The 22,300-nt window shown below is 42.7% G+C and overlaps 1 protein-coding gene across 5 annotated transcripts in view; it reads right to left on the bottom strand.

The window, feature by feature from the left end:
• Positions 1–21,339, bottom strand: part of gria3b (glutamate receptor, ionotropic, AMPA 3b) — a 98,293-nt gene extending 76,954 nt beyond the window's left edge. For 2 of the 5 annotated variants that reach the window (XR_005208159.1, XM_037779990.1), the window contains exons 1-2: positions 20,676–21,338; positions 20,053–20,211 (exon numbers count right to left, since the gene is read on the bottom strand). Coding sequence is in view for 4 of the 5 variants with exons in the window: in XM_037779990.1 (XP_037635918.1) it covers positions 20,053–20,211; positions 20,676–20,760 (244 nt within the window). In the remaining variant the exon portion in view is untranslated. Of the gene's footprint in view, positions 1–20,052; positions 20,212–20,675 lie in introns of all 5 variants that reach the window. The other 3 variants (XM_037779989.1, XM_037779988.1, XM_037779991.1) reach the window with 2 other exon arrangements.
• Between the last annotated feature and the right edge of the window lie 961 nt (positions 21,340–22,300).

Below are 22,300 nucleotides of genomic sequence, written 5' to 3'. Positions count from 1 at the left end.
AAAATTCCGAACTCAAGGCTTCAAAACGGCAATCCACAAACCAATGGGTGATGTCACGATGACTACGTTCACTTCTTATATACAGTCTATGGTTTTACTTGATGTAACTAATCTGGCCAATAGATTTTTTTTTCTTTAAAAGGCACACCTTTTCCTTCTATATACATTTTAAAAATTCACATCCCTGGTCTGCATTAAAAACCTTTGTTTCATCATTAATAATGTCCGACAGATTGAAGGTTTGACTGCTACAAATTACTATGCATGTAGTGCCCTGAAGATAAGAAAATGATGGTCACTGAGGTCAGGAGTGGCCCACAAGCACATCCTACTTCCCCATCACTGGAGTTCATCAGCTATTCTCTTTCCTCTCGTCTAGCACTCTGTAGGCCCTTTCTCCTCTCCACCTGCCATCTTGATGATATAGTCCTGTACTCGTTGTGAGAGTGGCTGGTGAGCAATCCCCAAGGGAGTCAATGACTCTCAACTCCATCTCCCGGTCTGACAGATATTTTCACCTCCAAGGTCTTACCATCATGCTTTTGTTTGAACACAGAGCAACACGCGAGGCTGAAAGCACTTGGCGGGTCAAACAGACGCCACCGCGTAGGTCCGTTCAACTCTGTTCAAATGTTCAGTACGTTTGCTGAATATCTCAGTTCGATGTGACTCAATGGATACATGCAGAAATCTCACTCTGCCCTCGTCCGCTGCATGTCGTTTCCTTGACACATGCAATTAAGGGCTATCTATGCGAGCAGATAACAGACCTAAACCCTTTGGCCCCTCTCTTCACCTCGAGAGCCGTGCTCCGACATCCCCATCACGTAGAACAAATAACAACCCATTCTTCCGACAGGCTCTTGCAGTCCACCATTTGCTGCAATGCAGAGGCGAGAGAGGAGTGCTACAGGACTTGTCTTATCCTCTCAAAGATGATCACTCCTCTCACCTTCAGGACACCACAGCACAGAGCGAGGACAGCTGCTCAACGCTGACCCTTTGAGTGCGTCTGTGTGCATTTTTTAAGGAGGATTCAGCCGAGGATGAAACATGTAAGGCTTATGATATTCTGTAATTGGATTTCCAAGAAAGCTGGTGACAAAGTCCCTCACACACCACTAATCCTCCCAATCAGCACTGCGGGCCTAAAGCGTGCTCTTCTTCACAGATGAATATGGAGGAAGGGAAGTGAAGCGAATGGAGCGTGAAGCGAGGAAGAGCACGGGGATCGCAGATGAAGAGGGGTGTGGATTGAGCCACGACATAAGGATGGACGGCCCCTGAAGGTGTGCCGACGTGTACCATAGCCTGTATATAAAGATGGACGACATGACAGCTCCTCAAAACAGAAGCCAGAACACTTCAATCACCCCTTGGTGGTTGACTGCAGAATAGGTCATAAATCCCGCCCCCTCCATGTTAGCGGATGGGACATGGGCCAAACTAAAAAGTCAAAGTAAAATAAAGTTTTCCGAAAGACGGTTTCTGTCATTTTAGGTAGTCACGCTGAAGTGTTCATTTTTTTTTCATAAGTTTGGTTTTAATTAGGGCTGTCAAAGTTAACACAATAATAATGTTATGATTTGAGCATATTTTTTATGCTAAATGCAGTACCAGTGAAGGTTTCTGGGCAATATTTGTCATTGTTTTGGTTGTTAATTGATTTCCAGTTATAAATACATACATACATTTGCATAAAGCAGCATATTTGCCCACTCCCATGTTGATAAGAGTATTAAATACTTGACGAATCTCCCTTTAAGGTACATTTTGAAAAGACCAAAAATGTGCGATTAATTGCGATTAATTATGGGAAAATCATGTAATTAATATATTATTATTATTTATATTAAATATTTGAATCGATTGACAGCCCTAGTTTTAATTAGTTATTTGATGTTATAAAAAGGAGAGTGAGACGTCATGATTGACAGCTGCTATGAGTGAAGTAGTTGCGGCCGGAGGCTCGGGAGAGAGGGGAGAAAGGAGATGTAACTAGAACTTTCTATAACCTTCTTGAGTCTGCGTAATGTAAGTATAGAGATATTATTGTTAGTTGTGTCTTTCTAGCCAAACAGCTACCGTGGTGCTAACGTAGCAGCTAGGTGGCTCAAGCCAGCAAGCTGTGGCCATGTTCGGCTCGTGATTGGCTCGGGCAGGTGTGTGAGGGCGGGACCTCAATACCAGAGCTCCAGCTCACTACTGTGCAGACTCTGGCTCCAAATGACGTCAAAATCTCAAAATGGCCGCTCCGGTATCAGGGATATTTTGGCTTCACTTTTGCACAGTGGGAGGAAGTGGAGACGCATCGTCCATCTATACAGTCTATGGTTCCAACACACACGGTCTGATCAGCATCTCCGTGCTGGGAGTGAGACAAGTTAGAGGAGGGCAGAGCACCTGAGAAAAGGGAGGGAGTTCAACCCGTCGGAACCAACACAGCAAACACACAAACTGTCGCTGTCAGAAGTGGTCAGTGGCTCTGTCTTCACAACAAACGGGCAAGATTAGCTTTGCTGAATCACAGGAAACAGTTCACTTTAGGGTCTCCGTGACAGATGCCTTTAAGAAAAGAGGACACGAGGAGAGAAACTCTCAGCCATATCAAAGAGATTAAAGGAATAAGTTTAAGAAGACGCCTCTAAATGATTCGACTTGACTGCAGCAGAGCCGGGTCCGCCTGGGTAAAGATTCGCGGTGATATTTCAGGTATAGACCCGACTGACTTGTTTTGAATCCAATTGTACACAGCGGGGGAAATACCTGGCAGCTGCAAACCTCTCCGGTTCCTGTTCCTATTTTGGATGATTGAGAAAAAAACAAGCAGAGTAAACTTTGTGGATGTCTGGCAGCCAGGCGCATATATTTTTCCATCACTGTCAAAAACGCTGGATTGTTTTTCCCGCCTCACATCAATTCTATCTGTTCTTCAGTCTTGCTTGCTAAACTAGTTTCTGTTTGTCATTTTCTCTTTTCCTAATCTGCAAGACGGGGCAGCGAGGAGTCTCGAAACAGCTATATTCCAGTTAGAGTGCAAACCATGTGAGTTTAATGCTTCCTGACTGGTTGTTTCTGTCCTTTAGGGAGATTTCTGATCTGTGTGTCTCGTGTATGGGTTATATGAGTGCGCCGCACAGGGCCACCAAGAGGTGGGATGACAATCTGCCACTCTCACGAGGTCCATTTCCTGCGCATGTAAACTAAGCCTTTGCCCCCGGTGTCGCTAATCAAATTACATGTCACATTTCATATCCTACGCCGATGAAACAAACCGAGCCGAGCCATTGAGGGATTTGCATTGTGGTGGCTTGATTATTACCTCTCCAGGACTCCAGTCTCTTTCCCAGCTCTTCGCTTTTCTCCCAGGAATAATAGAATAAGTCAATGAGGATGGTAGATGGGACCAGTTGTTTAACCTTGAAGACATCACTTAAATAATTCCCTCTCCTTCTCAGCCTCAATCCAAGCTTGGTTAAGTATGTAGAGTCCAGCACCACTTTTCATCTTATTAGTGCCCTTGCTGAGATGGCGCTCCGTCCCTGAATGATAATGCTGGAGGTAGCAGAGAGGGAGAGAGATGGAAAACAGAGAGCTATGACAGTGAGTGAGCTGCAATCCTATATGTGGCAGGGCCCTGGCATTGAAACCCTTGAATATGCCTTACTCACCTCACTTTTTCCCCACAAAAACCAATAAAGCTTCTCAGCAAGGGGCTTCACTTTGGAGCCATTTCATATAGACATTTGGAGAGAGGAGAGCAAGAAGTTTTCTCGTATTAGATGAAAAGATGGATTCTCAGCGGACCTTTCATTGTCTGGATGTGTGCTGGGCACGGACGCCAATAAGAGGAAATTCAGTGTAATTTGGCGCCTGTCTGATATCTTGTCTGATATGGTCACTGTGCTGCAATGTAGTAAAGTCAGAATAAGTCCCAGGTTTAACGCTATCAGTCTCATGACAGCACGATAGAGACACCCTGAAATGGATGGGAGCCGCGTGGTAGACTGATCAAAAGCAAAATACTGCATAATTAACTTCTAAGCTAGATAAAGTGATGATTTTCATTTAAGTGTTGCACTAAAATCATATATTTACAATGTGCTGATTACTCAGGATAATCCACAGGCTTCAATTTAAACTGTCTTCAGTGAAACAACTTTCAGGCAAAGAAATAGTCTCTATAAAAATAGTTAAGAGGAATCTATGACTTATCACAGCTTAGGTTTTATTTTTCTTGGCTCTGGGCCATTGATAACGTTGAACTCACCAAAGTAACTGCTAAGATAATGGTTCACGGTGTTAAAAATACAACCAAAGGGCTAAAAAGCACAACGGTCAGACAATCATACAGAGTTGTAAACAAGCCAACAGTTTAGCAAGATTAGCTACAACTTTCTTTGGAGGTAAAACCTAAAGTGAGAGCACCCCGGAATGACACAAATAAGTACACGGCAAATACAGTTGGACAAATACTGCAATCCATTGCAAGTCGGAAGTCAATAATTCCGTCCCAGTGCATATGCTTGGCAAAACATGGACGTATGTAAGTGGCTGAGCTTCAGAAGCATCTACAGACGACCTACATCAATTACCACAGCGTCATCAGCAAAGAGAGAAGCATATAATGTAACCATCTTTAAATGAACAATTAGAGAATCCTGTTTGGAAATATTTCTGAAAATCGAATTAATGACATTATGACATTTATTTCCGCGGGAACCCGGTTAAAAGTGAAGGAAGGGGTAAACTAGTACCACATGCTCGCAAAGACTTCTATCAAGCACAAATCAACTGAATGGAAATGGAAATAGCAGCTACAACGTTGTTACAGCTGGTTTCACAACACAAAAAATTATGAAAAGGTAATTCACTGTGTGTGCCCGCCATGTTTTTGTGACGTCAGGTTAATTTATGTCGGCATACTTGGGCTAGATAAATCTTTCCCAAGCTTCCGACTTTCGGAATTTCAACTTGAATGGCCGTTCTATTGTTCTTTTCCATGTCGGAGGTCGTTTTTGTCCGAGTTCCGGGTACAATGGATTGCAGCAAAAGTTAAACCAGGAAGTTGGGCCGTAAACTATTTGGATTGTTCAACTTCAGCCTCTCTTCCAAATAAAATTGACTAATACCATTGTTTTTAGTTTTTTTAAACCTCTATGACCGTGTCACTGCTTGGGTTTATTGCCTCACTGAACCTATTTTTAGCGACATCACAGTGGTCTTACTCAGCATTACTTTAGTGAGTATACAATGTTATTGTACTAGATAGAACTGATGACCTGAATTTCCACAAATAAAACTCAAGTTTTAATAAACCATAATTTTCCTTTAACACCATGTTTTCTGGGTAATTCAGAGTAAAAGGAACGCTCAATCACGTCCATCGTATTTGGGTGTAGGCAGGTGGAGGCTCAATACCACTGTTAGTAAGTGACACGGACAATTTAAGACCATGTTATACAAGTTTTTTTTAAATTATACCTTCATTTAGTGCTAATCCCATTCATTCTTGGATTGTGAACATAACATGGCTGCTACACAACTTCTACAATGGAAACTCCTCCTCATTATACACCTAAATATTTCATTCAGTTACAGGGAGTCCTAGGGCTGAAAAGCTTAACTCGGAGACAAACCCCTGAAATTGGGAGTGAAATGTTCGCTGACGTTTCTCAAACTTCGGCCACTTGAGAGCAATTTCCAAACTTAAGCTTCTTTATGCATAAAAGACCCAAAGTCTATCCCCTTACAGCTCAGGGATGGGGCCTGGTACAGTAGCAGCAGCTCTACAATGGGCAAGAGGAAAATACATCCCACAAAGAGTTGAGGAAAAGCAAGAGAACTGATGAGACTTTCTCTGTGCCCTTGGCATACTTAAAGAAAGGTATGTTTTTAGCCTCACTGCCCGTTTATAATAGACAGAGCAAGGTGCTATTTCACGCATACTGTTCGTTCCTTTGTGGTTATTTCATTTCAAACCGGACATCTTGCTACTTTCGTCCACTGTCCACTTCGCAGCCATTGTGGGTCTGCTATTGAATGTGTGCAGCTCATCTACAGAGGCGTATATAAAACCTCACAAATCCTCACACAGCCTATTCTCGCCTCAGCTCGCTATAGAAGACAGGTAGGTGGAGAGATGAAGGAAGCGCTGCTGTGCTGTGTGCTTACAACCCAGCTCACATCACACACACAGGCATACACAAACACAGTGGTTGGTCACTTCATCTCTCCATCTCCAGCGCTGCACCTCTCTCCTCCACTACTCCCTGCTCTCATAAACATAGCTAAGCCACTGAACTCTCCCAGGTCCCTTTTTCATCATATTCTAGCACTGTCGGGGCTGCAAAGGGCACCGGCATCTGAGAGAGGCTTTCCATTGAGGCCCTTTGGAATGGATTCCCTCCAAACGGCCTTTTCATTCCGCAGCTGCGATGGATTAGCTCTGTCACGGGTCCAGATGAGGTTTGCCTTCCTGATCTGCACGCCACGCCGGAGAAAATAAAGCCACGCCGCCAAGATGAAGAAGAAAGGGGAGAAAAATAAAATTAAGGGACGGGAATCGCGCCGGCGGCTATCCAACGGTCGATGATGGGAACACTTCAATATTTCATCACGCGGCCATGCATGGACACATAAGACGCGGACAGCGGCCCTGGGAGCAACCGCCCACAGGTTTGATGTAGCCATGTGTGAAATGGCAAGAGCCACACAACAGCACTCTCAGAATTAACCATTGGAGGGAGAAACAGAGGAGGGTCACGGTTGGGCGAGCACATCATGTTCACTTAATTCTCACTCATGAGGATAGTGAGCACTAAAGACAGGAGAAGCGGCGGTAAGACGCGTGTAATGTAAGATAGACCCCACTGCGTCACAATTAAATCTTTTCTCTCGTTCGCACCTACTAATACATCTTCTTAACCCCTCTGAGCTACAGATATCAGGTACAGATATCATTTGAAATTAGTAAACATAATTAATCCATTTGTTACCAACCATGTCATGCTAGGTTGTCGGGAAGGAGGCTAAATAATGCTCCATATTTGGGCTTTTTTTTTGGCGAGAAAAACGGCCACGGCCATTTTCAAAGGGGTCCCTTGACCACTGACCTCAAGATATGTGACTGAAAATGGGTTCTCTGGGCATTCAGAGGAAGGATGGCTTTCTTAGGATTATTGACAATAAGCACTCGCTATATAATGGCCAAAAGTTTTTTAAACCAAATCACAGCATTTTGCATTTTCTGTGGTGTTCCTCAAGGTCTTGATGTCTTAATGTGGTATTTTGGAGGGATTTTTGATCATTTTTTATCAATTCTCGAGTGTCGTTCTAAACCTTTATACAAATTTATAATTTATTTTAATTAATTAATTAATTACTTCATGTTTATTTTTGATTTATTACTAGAACAACTTGACACACAGTACTGAGCTGCATGCAGGTTCCCAGCTTTCAGATGATGTACACCACCTCTATGTGACATCTACTGTTGACCTGCTATCTCCCCCTAAAGAACCCCTGCACCCCCCTAAAAAAGACAAAAATGGGTCTATTGTGGGTCTATTGTGGGTCTCAGAGGGTTAATCTAAGTTGGAAAAACTGACGAAGAGCAATGGCTACCACCTCCTTGATGACCCGAGCGGCGGATGAGTCACAATTCCACGCATGTTACTCACGGCCATTTGACTCCCATTCTACTCTTTACGGCATTCATGCAGATTCGATTAAACTCATTCACTGTGAATCAGTGAACAATCAGCAATACATTGCCGCTTGTTATGGTGACAACACGGATAAAGTGATTTGAGTGGCTCCTCAGGCCTCGCCGTCAACATGTCAACAGATCCCGCTCTGACATTTCTGGGCTCTTCAATCTGCAGCAACTGCAATCCCAGCTGCAGTAATTGTCTATAAATCCCCCCTCCGTTTCCAGATGTGTTGGTCTGCATTCATTGCATAAGTCGTGTTTAATATTAACCACAGAGGCTATTCATGGCACGGCACGTCTTATTTGCATCCCTGTATCACTGCGAGGGATATGCTAATACCTTCCTTTTTTCTTCCTCCTCTCCTTCAGCCCGCATGCTAGAGTGCCCATACACTAGTTTCACAAGGTTATGATGCTCCAGTGGCCCGGCGACTGTGAACTGTCACAAGCAATCAGTTATGATTGAGCCCTTGTTTCTGCACAGACATGCAGCGTTGGCAGGGCTCTGCCAGCGACTGCCTCTTTTGAAACGGGCCAGGAACGTGCGGATCAATCTGCTCAGTCGGCAGACGGGAGAGAGAGAGAGAGAGAGAGAGAGAGAGAGAGAGAGAGAGAGAGAGAGCTGGAAGCTGGAAGCCCTCGTCGCACTGTGATCCAATATTTACTAGTTGGTGGGAGAGTACATTCGTGACACTCCCTGTTGATGTTTTGTATTCATCACAACGCCGCCCTGATGTCCTGACATTTTTGCGCGGAAATCAGACTCAGCCGCACACACACACACAGAGGGGGCGCCCAAACAATAAACAGCTGATAACGCCGTCCAAGTGGACCGACAAGATTAGACGGCACATAGGTGCCAATTAATGCTTTTCTCTGGGCGCTTTTCAGAAATAATAAAAAGGCTCAAAAGTATTTTTCTTCCATAAGCTATCTGACCTTGGGTAGGACAATGCAGTCAGCAGCTCTTATTGAGGAGGACTTCAGAGTTTCAGAGGCCAATGCAGCAACTTCCGATGAGGCGCGATGCGGATGTGCTATTCCAGCTCAAGTAGGGGATTACTGATTCAGTGATTACGGGTATTGTAGGGGAGTCTAGTGAATGGCCAATAGCTAGCTGAGTGTGACTGCAGCGGCTGCGGGAACATCGCCGTAATGGGCTTTGAGGGAGAGATTAAATACATATAAAGGGAGAAATATAGAAATGAGAAAGACAGAGAGGGGGAGTAAAAAGTAAAAAAAAAAAATGCTGACTGCAATGTAAGAGATCTTTACAGGCGTTTTGAAAATGCTCTTCCTTTCTTCTTCTTTACCTCCTGCATCCCCTGCCTTTTCACAACAGGAGCATAAGGGTAAATGGCATTTCCAAATGAAAAACAATCTCCGCCACAAACGACGTATTCCACTCTCCTTGAGAGGTTTTGCTCATTGAGAAAACAAAATGGAAAGCAGCCATCACACGGAGCCGAGCTGCTGGCAGACACATCCCTGATGCACCTGAGATGAATAGTTCACAATGGCAGCTCAACCCCCTGTTCATTTTACTTAAAATGCACCACGTGTGCCGCTTTTTTTTCTTATCATAAACAGTTTTTCCCTCACACAGAGCTCGGCGGCGAATGTGTCTAATGCACCACTAGGATTTTGTGCGTCTCCTCTCCTCCTGTGTGGTCCCTCATAGTGTGTTTATCGTTTTGCTTTTTATACAGTCAGCCGGCTCCTCTTGTTCATCACAACGCGACGCTGATATCATCTTCAATAAGGGAACACAGACTTGGCCTGTCACTGTTGACTTATAGTTCAGAAACCGCCCCTATTATTTGAACAGTGATGAACAGATGTGCGGAGCATAGATGGGCTGTCATGTTGCATCATGTCTGCTGGCGAAAAAATCAAGGGGGTCTTGATCCACGCCTTCGTGGGTTCGCCATGGAGCTCACACATGGGTCAGTGGTGCACAAATTATTCTTAAACCCATTCTTGGATGGTTAATGGTTACATCAGGGTTTTCATTGCTCAGCTGTGGCGTAAATGTTTTTTTATAGTTGTGGAAATGTTATTGTCAACAAAATCTATTTAAGCGTTCAAGCTTTATGAGCAATAATGTAGCGTCTCTCATACACGTAAAGCATTTCTGGCAGGCCCACTGTAGCATGCATTATATAAAAGCATCAGTTATCATGGGAATACAGCACTAGGGGTGTAAGAAAGTTTTGAATATTGCAATATTATTAGGGCTGTCAATCGATTAAAATATTTAATCACGATTAATTGCATGATTGTCCATAGTTAATCCCAATTAATCCCACGTTTTTTTTATCTGTTCAAAATGTAACTTAAAGGGAGATTTGACAAGTATTTAATACTCTTATCAACATGGGAGTGGGCAAATATGCTGCTTTATGCAAATATATGGATATATTTATTATTGGTAATCAATTAACAACCCAAAACAATCACAAATATTGTCCAGAAACCCTCACAGGTACTGCATTTAGCATAAAAAAATGCTCTAATCATAACATGGCAAACTCAAGCTCAACAGGCAACAACAGCTGTCAGTGTGTCAGTGTGCTGACTTGACTATGACTTGCCCCAAACTGCATGTGATTATCATAAAGTGGTCATCATGTCTGGAAAGGGGAGACTCGTGGGTACCCATAGAACTCATTTTAATTCATATATCTAGAGGTCAGAGGTCAAGGGACCCCTTTGAAAATGGCCATGTCAGTTTTTCCTCACCAAAATTTAGCAAAAGTTTGGAGCGTTATTTGGCCTTTTTCGCGACAAGCTAGTAAGACATGGTTGGTACCAATGGATTCATTAGGTTTTTCTAGTTTCATATGATATGTATATACCTGTATCTTCACTCTAGCTTTAAGCTGAGTCCACTACGGCCAAAAAATTGCAAGTTGCATTAATGCGTTCAATAAATTAGTGGCGTTAAAACTAATTTGCGTTATTATCGCGTTAACTCTGTCAGCCCTAGATATTATGTATTGATTCTCAAAAACAGTATAGATTTTTAATCAACAATTTTTATGCAAAGCTCAACTCAATCAGTCAAACTTAATTTAATTTGCATGGATATGCGCCCTCTCAGTGTATGCGCCCTCTCAAAGTAGAGCTATGATGTTGATGTTACAGGGACTGTGATAAATGCAAATGCAGATCCAACTGATTTGATTGAATAAAAAAGTAAACTTCTTTTAATTTTGATTTTATGCATATTGTAGTGTGTTTGCCTTATCGCTTACGGTATCGCAATATATTGAATTGTAACCCCTGTATCATGATATGTATCGTATCGCCAGATTCTTGCCAATACACAGCCCTAATATGCAGTAATTCTATGTTGGCTGTTTGTTTGAAATAACTGTGGGGTATATAGGGTGATGATATTTCCAGGGTGCCATGACAGTCCATTCATAATCATTTCACATTAATCCTTCTTCTCATTTGCAATTTATCACATTTGCCCCTGGAAAGTGAGCAGATAGATAAAGGAAATCAATAAGAAATCCAAAGACCCCAACACCCCCACAGTAGGTCTGAACATACCACAAAAGATGGATAACTGTCGGGGCTTTAAAAGTACCAATGTACATCTGTGATGTGATTTACCCCTCTTCCAAATCAGAAAATCTGTGCCCATACCAGATCCTTTTTTATGTTCCATAGCTGCTGAAGTGGCCAAACGCCCAGTGTTTGTGAAAGATATATGGAGATTTGAAGCCACCACAGCAGCAGCGAGGGAGGAAAAGCTGTTGTTTTATCAAACAACATCTGCCGGCAGCGTCATTGATTCCAAGACAAATAGCACTCTCCGACAGCAACACTTCTCCTCAGGTTGGGTTTAAGAGGATCTTTTGATATTCTGATTAAAAATTCATTGTGTTGAATCTGCCTCGGAGTGTGTTCTATGTTTTCTAGTCTGCATCTCATTACGGCTTCAGCTGTGCGCCTGACTTTAGAATAAATAAATAAATAAATAAAAAATACAGCGGAGGGCATCTCATGGCCAGAAAATTAGGTCAGAATAATGTTCCGTTTTTGAGGTTTAGCCTTTGGACTTTTTCCTGCCTTTTATGTGTTTGCTGTATGAAAAAGCTTTATCCTCATGTGACCATAACAAACAGTACCAGTGTTTGTAGTCATGCCAGCAGGATAGGATAAGTTATTGGTAGGGCTGTGCTCGACCAAAGAATTTAGTCGACTAACACTCTAGGGCTGGGCGATATGGCCAAAATCTTCTATCACAATTTAAGTCAATTCATATCTTGAGTGATATAAATCACGATACAGCATGTTTTCAGGAAATTCAAAATAATAATAAAACCTATTTTTGTATACTCCAGTGTGAATTAAATAGTATTTTCTCATTTTAAGAAGTTGGGTGCAAAATGAACAAAACAGTGAAATTATAAAGTAAAAAATAAATAAAAATAAATAAAGGCCTAGCCTATATCGCAATAGAAACTATATAGAAAAATATATAAAATCGATATTTCTTTATTGTTTTGACAATATATTTCATCATATTGCCCATTTAATTGACAGATCTGTAATACTGAGTTTTTCCACAAATCTTGTGTTTACCAGGCATGTGCTCATAAGTTTGTTGGAAATCAGTCATACAGCATGAAAAAAGCATTAAAAAAATGACTAATCGACTAAAGAAATCTAAGTGGACTAAGCCCAAAACGACCGATTAGTTGACTAATCGACCAAGAGGTGGCAGCCCCATTAATTAGTCATACATCAGTACTAAATTTCAGTAAGTCAGGCACTTGTAGTATCAAGAAATATTATATTTTTGACTATTTAGTAGGGCTGTCAACATTAACGCGATAATAATTAGTTTGAACTCCATTAATTTCTTTACCACATTAACGCAATCAATATTCTGGAGGTTATAGTGGGTTTTAGAGCTAGAGTGATGATACTGGCATCACATGAAACTAGAAAACCTAAGGAATCCATTGGTACCAACCATGTCATACTAGCTCTGTCGGGAAGGAGGCTAAATAACGCTCCAAACTTGCGCTAAATTTTGGCGAAGAAAAACTGGCATGGCCATTTTCAAAGGGGTCCCTTGACCTCTGACCTCAAGATATGTGAATGAAAATAGGTTCTATGGGTACCCACGAGTCTCCCCTTTACAGACATGCCCACTTTATGATAATCACATGCAGTTTGAAGCAAGTCATAGTCAAGTCAGCAACACTGACACACTGACAGCTGTTGTTGCCTGTTGTGCTGGAATTTGCCATGTTATGATTTGAGCATATTTTAATGCTATATGCAGTACCTGTGTGTGTTTCTGGACAATGTTTGCCATTGTTTTGTGTTGTTAATTGATTGCCAATAATAAATACATACATACATTTGCATAAAGCAAGCGTATTTGCCAACTCCCATGTTGAAAAAGAGTATTAAATATTTCACAAATCTCCATTTAAGGTACATTTTGAACAGATACAAATGTGTGATTAATTTGCGATTAATCATGATTAAATATTTAAATCGATTGACAGCCCTAATAATAATAACTCAGCTAGACATCTTTAAACTCGAGTCAGATCATAACATGTAACTGTATCGGACAGAGGCTCCACCTTCTCTCTGACTCATCCTTTCTATATCTGAGCTGTGCTGTCAGTCACCTCCTTTCTGCTGACGTCCCGTTCCCCTCCACAGAGGCCTCGCAGTTCCCAGAGCATGTAACCTCATCCCGGGCCGTTACTGTACCACTCATCTAACTGATCCAGCCGCCTCGACAGAGAACCTCCGAGACCGCCTGGCCTCGAAATCACACCATTACGTTACTCTACAGTGGCTCGTGTTTCTATCTTTTGCACAGTCATGGTGCTTATCAAATACGCTCGTTTGTTCTTCGCACCTCACATAGATCCTAAGCCTGCATATATTTCCAAAAATTGTATCTTCTAAAACAGTGTTTGCACAAAGAGACACGGGGTGAGCCGAGCATATTTTTCACCGTGACCTTTCCTTTGGATGAATGATGAAGTGTGTTACGGGAGCTTTAGTACAAAACACTGAAATGCACTCAGTTAGGGGGGGAGACAGGATGTGTGTTTCTATGCATACGGTGTCTGTTCGCGTGGCTCTGTGCATATGTGCACACACACACGCATGCATATGCACATCATGCCTGTGCGTCAATAAACAAACCTCCATCTGTGCCTCTAACACAGCTGGACTGTGATGGCATGTCCCAGAACAACCCCCCATAGCCTGGAGAGCTCTCACTCACTCACTCACTCACACAGTCATACACTTGTGCACACACAAACTGTTTTATATAAGGAACATCTAAAACATCCTTTAATCCAATTCCTGCTTTCTCTTACTGCAGTCTTCGTCTCTATCCTCCCCCCCCCTCTCTTACCCAGCTTCTCCCACCATGTTCCCCCGGTCACACCTTTCAAGCTGAGTTACAGCCTGCAAGGACAAGGAGTGTAGCGCCACTACAATCACCTGAGGAGCTTCTCTCGACCATAGCCTGCATCTGTCAGGCCATGATGCGCTGCGAAAACATGCCTGCCTGTCGCTTTGTTTACCATCCATTCACACACCACCGCCATCGCCATCGACAACAACAACAGCCCCAAAAGCTATACAGAACAATACACGCAAGGATTTGGTAAGGGCCCCTTTCGTACTGCGCTTCGCAACATATGCCATTTGCCACATGCGCTCAGTCATAGTGTGGGCCGCCGGTGGTAAAGAGACCGTTGGTGTTTCTGGGCAACATGTGCAGAGTTACCGCGCTCTGGGTGGGCGTAAAGGTCAGTGGAGAAGATGTTTCTAAGACTGTGTTGTGTCTAGACAACAAAAATAGGCTTGTGCACTCTATGTTATTGAGAGTTTGCGATGATCTATCCAGATACAAGCATCTGCTGGAGTTTCCTTCCTGAGCCACACACTTTCTGATCCCGATACTGTCCTGATGTTGCTCACACACGTTGATCACCCACCTGCATCATGTGGAATACAACATCCAGTCAGATGTACACTGCTTCACACTGACAATAGAGTGTTTTATATAGACGTATTTTGTAGGCCAACCAGGAAGTTAGCATCGCCCGGGTTCCCTCTGCAAAAAGCCAATGGGATTTTTCCATTGGGTTTTGGATTATTGCAGAAAATAAGATCTGTGGGGAACAAACGTTTATGATATTTACACGTTTTGTTCACAAATGAACACCGCTTCTATGATTTTTGAAGCGGGAGTGCAATCGCCAGAAGTAAAAAGCTAACGTTAAGCTATAAACGAACTACGCCACGGACACATGAGCACTAGTAAACGCGACGAGTTTGTAAAGACGGACGAGTCGGCGTGATGACGTATTGTAGTCTCATTTAGCCATTTGTTAGCTACCGCATTTTTTAAGACACATAAAAGCTTCAAAATTCACGAGTGGGGTATTTACTGACATATTTTATATCGTAGAACAAAACGTTAAGTAAGGGATAATGTCATTGTTGTGAAATAAACCCTGACGTGAAGTGGAGGCGTCTTGCAGGGTTTATTTCACAACAATGACCCACTAGCCGTGCATTATCCCGCTTATTACTCGATTACCTACTTAAGAAATCAATCATTTGCCCTAAAAACGGTCCACCAGAATCCTACATCAGAGCTGCGCCCATAGCAACGGTCTGCTATAAAGGAATAAAAGACTGTAATGACTGTGATTGACCAATCAGAATCAAGTATTCAACAAAGCCGTGTAATAAAATCTCTTAAGCTTGTGTTAACCACAGACCATTAACTATCAGACGAAGGAACCGGAAGTGCTAAAATGCTAATTCATGTCCAGGCTTTAGGACTCATTCTTGACATGAACTGCTACTCACTTGAAGCAGTCTTAAAGGAATAGTTTGACATTTTGGGAAATACACCTGTCCGCTTTCTTGCCAAGAGCTAGATGAGAAGATTGATACCACCCAAAATGTCAAACTATTCCTTAAACCTCATCTTCTCTCTATTCACAATGAGATCCATCACACCTTACAGTCACTCTGCTTGTTGCTCCTCTTTCTTGACACGGTAAATGACAAATCACAGTGACTCTTGTTTTATCTCCATACTCTCGGAGCACAGCAGCTTTTGCCTACAGTAGCTGACAGCAGTGGCTGAACTGTGCGGCAAAAAAGAAGCATCTGCTAACTGCCAGGGTTTGAGGACCCGGAGGATTCGATAAAAGAGGGGTAGGCACATGTAAGAAGGCTGGCAGAGGGGACACAGACCATTAGCTTAATGACAGAATGAGGAATGAGGAATAGGGGAGATGAGATTCAAAAGCCAAGCATTGCAAAATTTGCCTTTAACAGGAATCAAGGCGAGTAATCTAATAAATGGCGTGGCGAGGAGGAGAGGCGAAGGGGGGGGGGGGTGCTTGATGTTTTCTTCGCCTCAGGTAAAGGAGGGAGAAGAAAAAGAAGGGGTAAACAGGAGAGAAAGGGATGGTGGTGTCATTAAGTTGGCTAGCCGTGACCATCAGGAACATTAATGCTGTCTACTCTGCTTTCTTCAAACTGGTCCCCTCTGCTTTGAACTACCCTGGTCTTCTCTGTGAAGCGTACCTGACTCCTAGTTTCCACAGCTATTATGGACCCTGCACCGGTAATTACACATTTCACAATTTCTGATGTCACTTCAAAGCAACAACAGTGTTGCCACCAAAGCACACACCACCATGCCTCTGCAGTACAAAGCCATGCCTTAAGGATTACCGGAGCCACACATTGTTTTTTGCTGCCGGCCACTAATTCAATTAATAGCATAAAGGTTTTTAAACCGACTTGAAAGAAAACAGTCCTGCCTTCATCGCACCTAAAGGAATTCCATATTTTCTTTTCTAAAAAAGCTAAATAAACTCTAGCAAGTTTGGTTATTGTGTTATGCGTGTCCTCTTGTTCCTCTATCTCCATTATGGTACTTTTTAAAAGGATGTACAGCAAATGAGGGGGGAGTGATCTACATGATGAGTCACAGGAAAAGGGCTTTGGCAGCATCTGTCCCAGAGTAAAGCACGCTAAAGCAGCAGCTTCAAGAAAGTCTGAATAAGACAGAAAAAAGATGCTGTCATTTCAACCACTCTGCACGTCCTTAGACAGCCACAACTCATCTCGATCAAAGCAACCAAGCTCGAAATAGATTTACCCCCAAACCTGCATAAATGCAACTTTTGTAAAAAAAAAAAAAAGTTCCGATAGCCCAATCATAAAATAGACGTGTGCTACTGCTGACAAAGGTCTGAGTCAACCACAGGGGGGGCTATTGATGACAAAGGGAAAGATGAGTGTCCACTAAATAATTGTGACAGCTCGCGGAACAAACACAACGACGCTGACGAATATAAAACTCAGAAACGCAGGAGGTCCTCACTCAGCGCAGGCAAAGCCTCAAACGGCCTCTGGAAATCAGCAGATAAGTGATATCTAATAACCGTCATCTCTATTTTGCTCACTACATTGGCAGAGACAATCCGAGGTGCTTATGGACTGTTGTGAGCTCAGCGTGAGCTGTCGGCGGTTTGCGATCTCAGCTTGACGAGAGTCTCGGGGCACTACCTTGAGAAAAAAAAAGTCTCAGATCACACGTTACACAAATCAGATTGGAAAGACTGTTTTAACAGCTATGAGTTTGTTGATTATTTTACAATTAAGTAGTGTAAAGTGTAAAACGTCTTCCTTTATAATGTAGCACGCTAAACAGACAGAGAAATTTCAAGCAGAGCAGATTATTAATACGCACATCAAAGCGAAAAGAGATGCTCTCGCCAAACATTTTAATGACATTTGACAATCGCTCTCCTATTTTTGCAACACATTTCTTTAAAGCGTTGGTTTCCTTGCATCATTAAAAGCTCGTAGTTCTCTTGCATCTGAAGTTCAAGGCGGTCCTGAGACAGAGCTCTTGATGGAGATGCTAAGACGTGGCAGCGAGAAACAAGAAACGGGGCCACGGCTCCCACAGGAACCCCTTCCTCTCTCGCTAAAGCTCTGTCTGCCCCTGAATTTAATTAGATTCTGATATCAAGCCTTTTTCCTACTATGCTTCCCTTCCTCTTCAACACGCGTGAAATTGCACAGCACTATCTATTATTTATTCACTCTCATTTGCTTATTGTTTCTTACGAATGCCTTCGTTAGGGCACTCGCGGCTCTGCTGCCTGTGATACGGCGCTTCGCTTTATCTCCCCTCGCCGCCTCAGACCCGCCTCCTCTTGCAGGTCTGAGCCCGACTCATTTGCTGGCGTTGGTTGGGGGAGCTATGGATTTTTTTTTTTTCTCTCTCTCCCCCCCTTTCGCCCAATGACAGCACGGTGAGGCGCTATGAGGGCTGGGTGCTAATGAGCTGACTCTGCAATGCTGGGGGGAGATGCTCTGAAAGACAGGGGGGAGTCAGAGGACGGCGCGGGAGGAATGCTCCGGCACATGGAGAGTCAGAGGGGCCATTATGAGCGTGCCACACAGGGGTTAGAGGGACCGGCCAGACAGAGACGCCCGTCTCTTAAGTCAAACTGAACTCATCATTTCGAATGACATCACAAAATGGCATTCTCCACTCTATTTGGTCCACTCTGTGTCTGCTGATTTCAAGAAACTGCAGCCAATGGGGGTGTAGAAATGATCTCTCGGATCAGCCACTGCACCAGTTGCACCATGGGATGGACCATAACCACATAATAACACCCATGGAGAGGAAAGTGTTCTATACTATACCAATTTATATAATTCCTTCTCGGATAGTGAGTCAACACTTCAAGTCAACGCACATCCAATTGTGTCCCATAACACATGAACTCCTCCAGAGTCCTTGTTACAGGGTTTGTTGTGCAATTGGCTGCACTCTCAAGGCCAGCATGTATACAGCTAGCGTTTCACCAAAGGAACTTATTTTACAATGTGGAATTTTTATATTTTTTATATATCACCTCAAGACAAAACAGACATAAACGCTGTGAATGTGGTTTCCAACTAGGGCTGGGACGATTCACCTTTCCACCGATTCGATACTATCACAATACTTGGGTGCCGATTCGATATGTAGTAGTAGTAGTAAGTATTGTGATTCGATATTACGATTTATTGTGATAGGAAAAAGCTGAATCATACACTTCTAGGGACTTTTCATTTGGAAAATATCTAAATGAATACATTAAAATGTTTAATTTTCAGCATGTATGTAGTCAGAGATGTCCTAAAGTCAAATATATATCAGTCATTTTCAGGCATTATTTATCAATTTTTGTTCCAGCAACCCAAAAATCAAAGAATAAAGACATTTCCCCTCATATTTTAGTGGTATTTTCTTTTTAAGGGACTTTGAAAACCGGACGTAGTCGCACGTGTATACTTCCTCTAACTTCTCCAAGTGCGTCGCTAGCTCTGCCGTCAGTTCCGTTCTCTTTATACATCCTTGGTCAGCTCCCTCGGGGCCGTTTGAATGCATTTAACATAAATGTCAGTATATAGGTACTCTACAGTTGTAGCTTCGGCACGATTTGACCACGGAGATGAGAGCGAGGGCTGGCTTGACCGCACATCACCGCAATACGGCTCTGCTTTTCCTGGCAATGTCCAAAACCCAAAGTGTTTCCATTCTTTACTGTATTTTAAGTGTTTACCACTTTAGATTTAAAATGTAAAGGGAGCAGATCGTATCCACGTGGGACCCTCTGCCGTTTTCTACTTTCTGCTTGTTTGTTTTGGTTGACGGATACGGAACGGATATGACGTCACGTTACTCAGACTACAACAACAAAAGCGGTAACTTCCTTCTCCCTCCGCATAGACTCAAATGAAGCAAATATGTCAATTCTGGCATTAAAAATACAATTTCAAAAACGATACATATGTGAATCGATTTCTTTTTCCCCACCCCTATTTCCAACCACATGCTACTGTCTGTAAAATGTTTACATGTAAAAAAAATAATGTATCCATGTTTTCATTTTGTGGTAAAACCCCAAGCAAACAATGTATAGGGTAAATATGCAAAGAACACTGTGTACATTAGAAAAAAACTCTATTTGTACATTCCCCCCATGGGGACTTTATGAGCCAGATTGAAGTGAGATGAACTTGACTGCCTCCTTCCTTCCTTCCTCTCTGGATTGAGATGTAGCCTCCTCTATGAATGAGCTCCATATGGATGAGATCTGACATAAATAATTCTGCTCTGCTGTGCTGTGGACACATGTGTGTGTGTGTGTGTGTGTGTGTGTGTGTGTGGGATGGGGGATAGAGAAGGGGGGTGAATCTGAATCTGGACATGACTGAAATAGAAAGCACACACTTACACGCATGGGTGACCGAGAAGCTGTTGGACGACTCGAGGTTGTCGACGTTGTAGTTGAGGTGGAAAGGCTTCTCCGTGGTGTTTTGGTTGGTGTTGTAGAGTTGGACTGCGAACCTGAACGCGCTGTGCTCCTGCACCGTGGATCGCATGAACAGTCCACCTTAGAATAAAACAAAGAGAGATGGAAACCAAAGATCACACATCTGTGCATTCTTCTTTAGTCAATGTTGGTTTGATTCAGTGAGAAGGAACTCTATATAAACGTCCCACTGTCATAGAAAAGGAGGCTGAAAGAAGAACTAGTATGCATTTTTTGATACGGTGCGCCTGTCTGGAACTCTTCACATCGAGCGTCTCCTTCATCATTATCATTATTATTATTATTATAGGCTACACTTATGTGTTGTTTTTTTTTAAAGAAATGACTACACAGACTCTGTGAAGCTTTAATCTTTCAGTTTTACAGCATCTTTAAGATCGCAGCATATCAAGTTGTCATTGCGCAGAGCTCCGCGCTCCGTTGTCACATCTCTCCGGTAGCCTATAATAAAACACTGCAATCTTTATTCCCACACAAACACCGCAATCTGCAGCCTCTCAAGCAAAACAAAAAAAGACACTTACCGATATTAATCTGATTGGGAAATCCCGCGAACGATCTGTCAAAGAGCCACAGTAGAAGAAACAAAACCACTCGTTGTTGTGCCATTTTTTCCCCCTCCGAACCTGATGTGTTCAACTCCTCTCAAAGGGTCTGTCGGAGCAGACTCATATGTTCTGGATGGAAGCCGAGGCGCGATGCAAATCCAGCGGATAGAGAGATAGATGATGGTCGCTCACAGTGCACCAATTAGGTTCATTGAGGTGCAGCCCAGCAGCTGCAGAGAGGGTTTTTTCTTCTTGCAACTAAGAGAGACAGAGAGAGAGAGAGAGAGAGAGGGAGAGGAGGAGGAGGGTGGGCTAGTGGTGGAGGAGAGGAAGAAAGAGCTGATCTGAACTCCGATTGGAGCCGATGTTGGTCAAACTTGATCTGACGTTAAATTAAAAAAAATAAAAAAAAGCCTCAACCCAGCAGATTACGACGGCTCGGAATACGCGCTGCACTTGTCAATATTATAGCCTTCTGTTTGGCCTCAATCAAAAGAAACACACTGCAATCTCTGGTGGCCAATGATTCCGAACAGCCTGCTGGCCACTTCACCAAATACTGCTGCTGCTGCTGCTGCAGATCTACAGGAACACCGCGCAGAGGCGAACATGGAGAGAGATGCTGCGGTTCTTATTATTCCCACAGTGGGGAAAGTTTTCATGCATTCTGTGATCTGTCTCTATCCATATTTTATCTTCAGTGCATGCAATGGCATTTTAAAAGGTTAGAGAGAGGGGAAAGCAATATATGAGAGGACAAAGTTACATACAACACACACATACATACAGGCACACACATGTGAGGGTACATAGAGCCAATAGAACTGTCTATGGTCCTGAAAATGATCATGAAAGTGACTGAAAAAATGTTTTTGGCTCTTTGCATTTTTGTTTTTTTACCTAGCCGGAAACACATTTATTTATAAGCCTTTTTTAGGAGGTTAGATTATAATAAATCACCCGATTCGATCACTGTCAGGCCATTAAATAGGGGTTATCAGTGGCTACAAGCACCATAGATGTGGGTCATTAGGGGCCTACTGCGCCTACTGTGTTGTAAAAGTGAAAGTGGAAATTAAAAAGCAACACATTCTAAAATGTTGTAAAACTGAATGAAATGGATGGTTTAGGCAACAAAACTACGACTTCTTTAGGTTTATTTTTAAAAAAAACTACAACTTCTTTAGGTTTAGGCAACAAAACTACGACTTCTTTAGGTTTAGGCAACACAAAAAACAGTTAGGTTTAGGCAACAAAACTACAATTTCTTTGATTTGGGCAAAAAACACAACAACAGTTAGGTTTAGGCAATAAAACTACAACTTCTTTAGGTTTAGGCAACAGAACTACAACTTCTTTGGTTTAGGCACAAAAACAGCTAGGTTTAGGCAACAAAACTACAGTTCTTTTAGGTTTAGGCAAAAAAACACTTGGTTTAGTTTAGGGAAACAAATCTTGTTTTGGGTTAAAATAACTATGAACACAAAGACAACTACAAATTGTTGGTTTCACACGGGATGTGAACTCCGGTGTCCTGGGTGAAAACCTTTCCTACAGCGCCTGACTTCCTCTTCTGCTCCTGTCATAATTACTACGGCTGC

Source organism: Sebastes umbrosus, chromosome 9 (genome assembly GCF_015220745.1).
Source record: "Sebastes umbrosus isolate fSebUmb1 chromosome 9, fSebUmb1.pri, whole genome shotgun sequence".
NCBI classification, from domain to species: Eukaryota; Metazoa; Chordata; class Actinopteri; order Perciformes; family Sebastidae; genus Sebastes; species Sebastes umbrosus.
The sequence above is the reverse complement of the archived record's forward strand: the minus strand, read 5'-3'. Positions and strand labels throughout refer to the sequence as shown.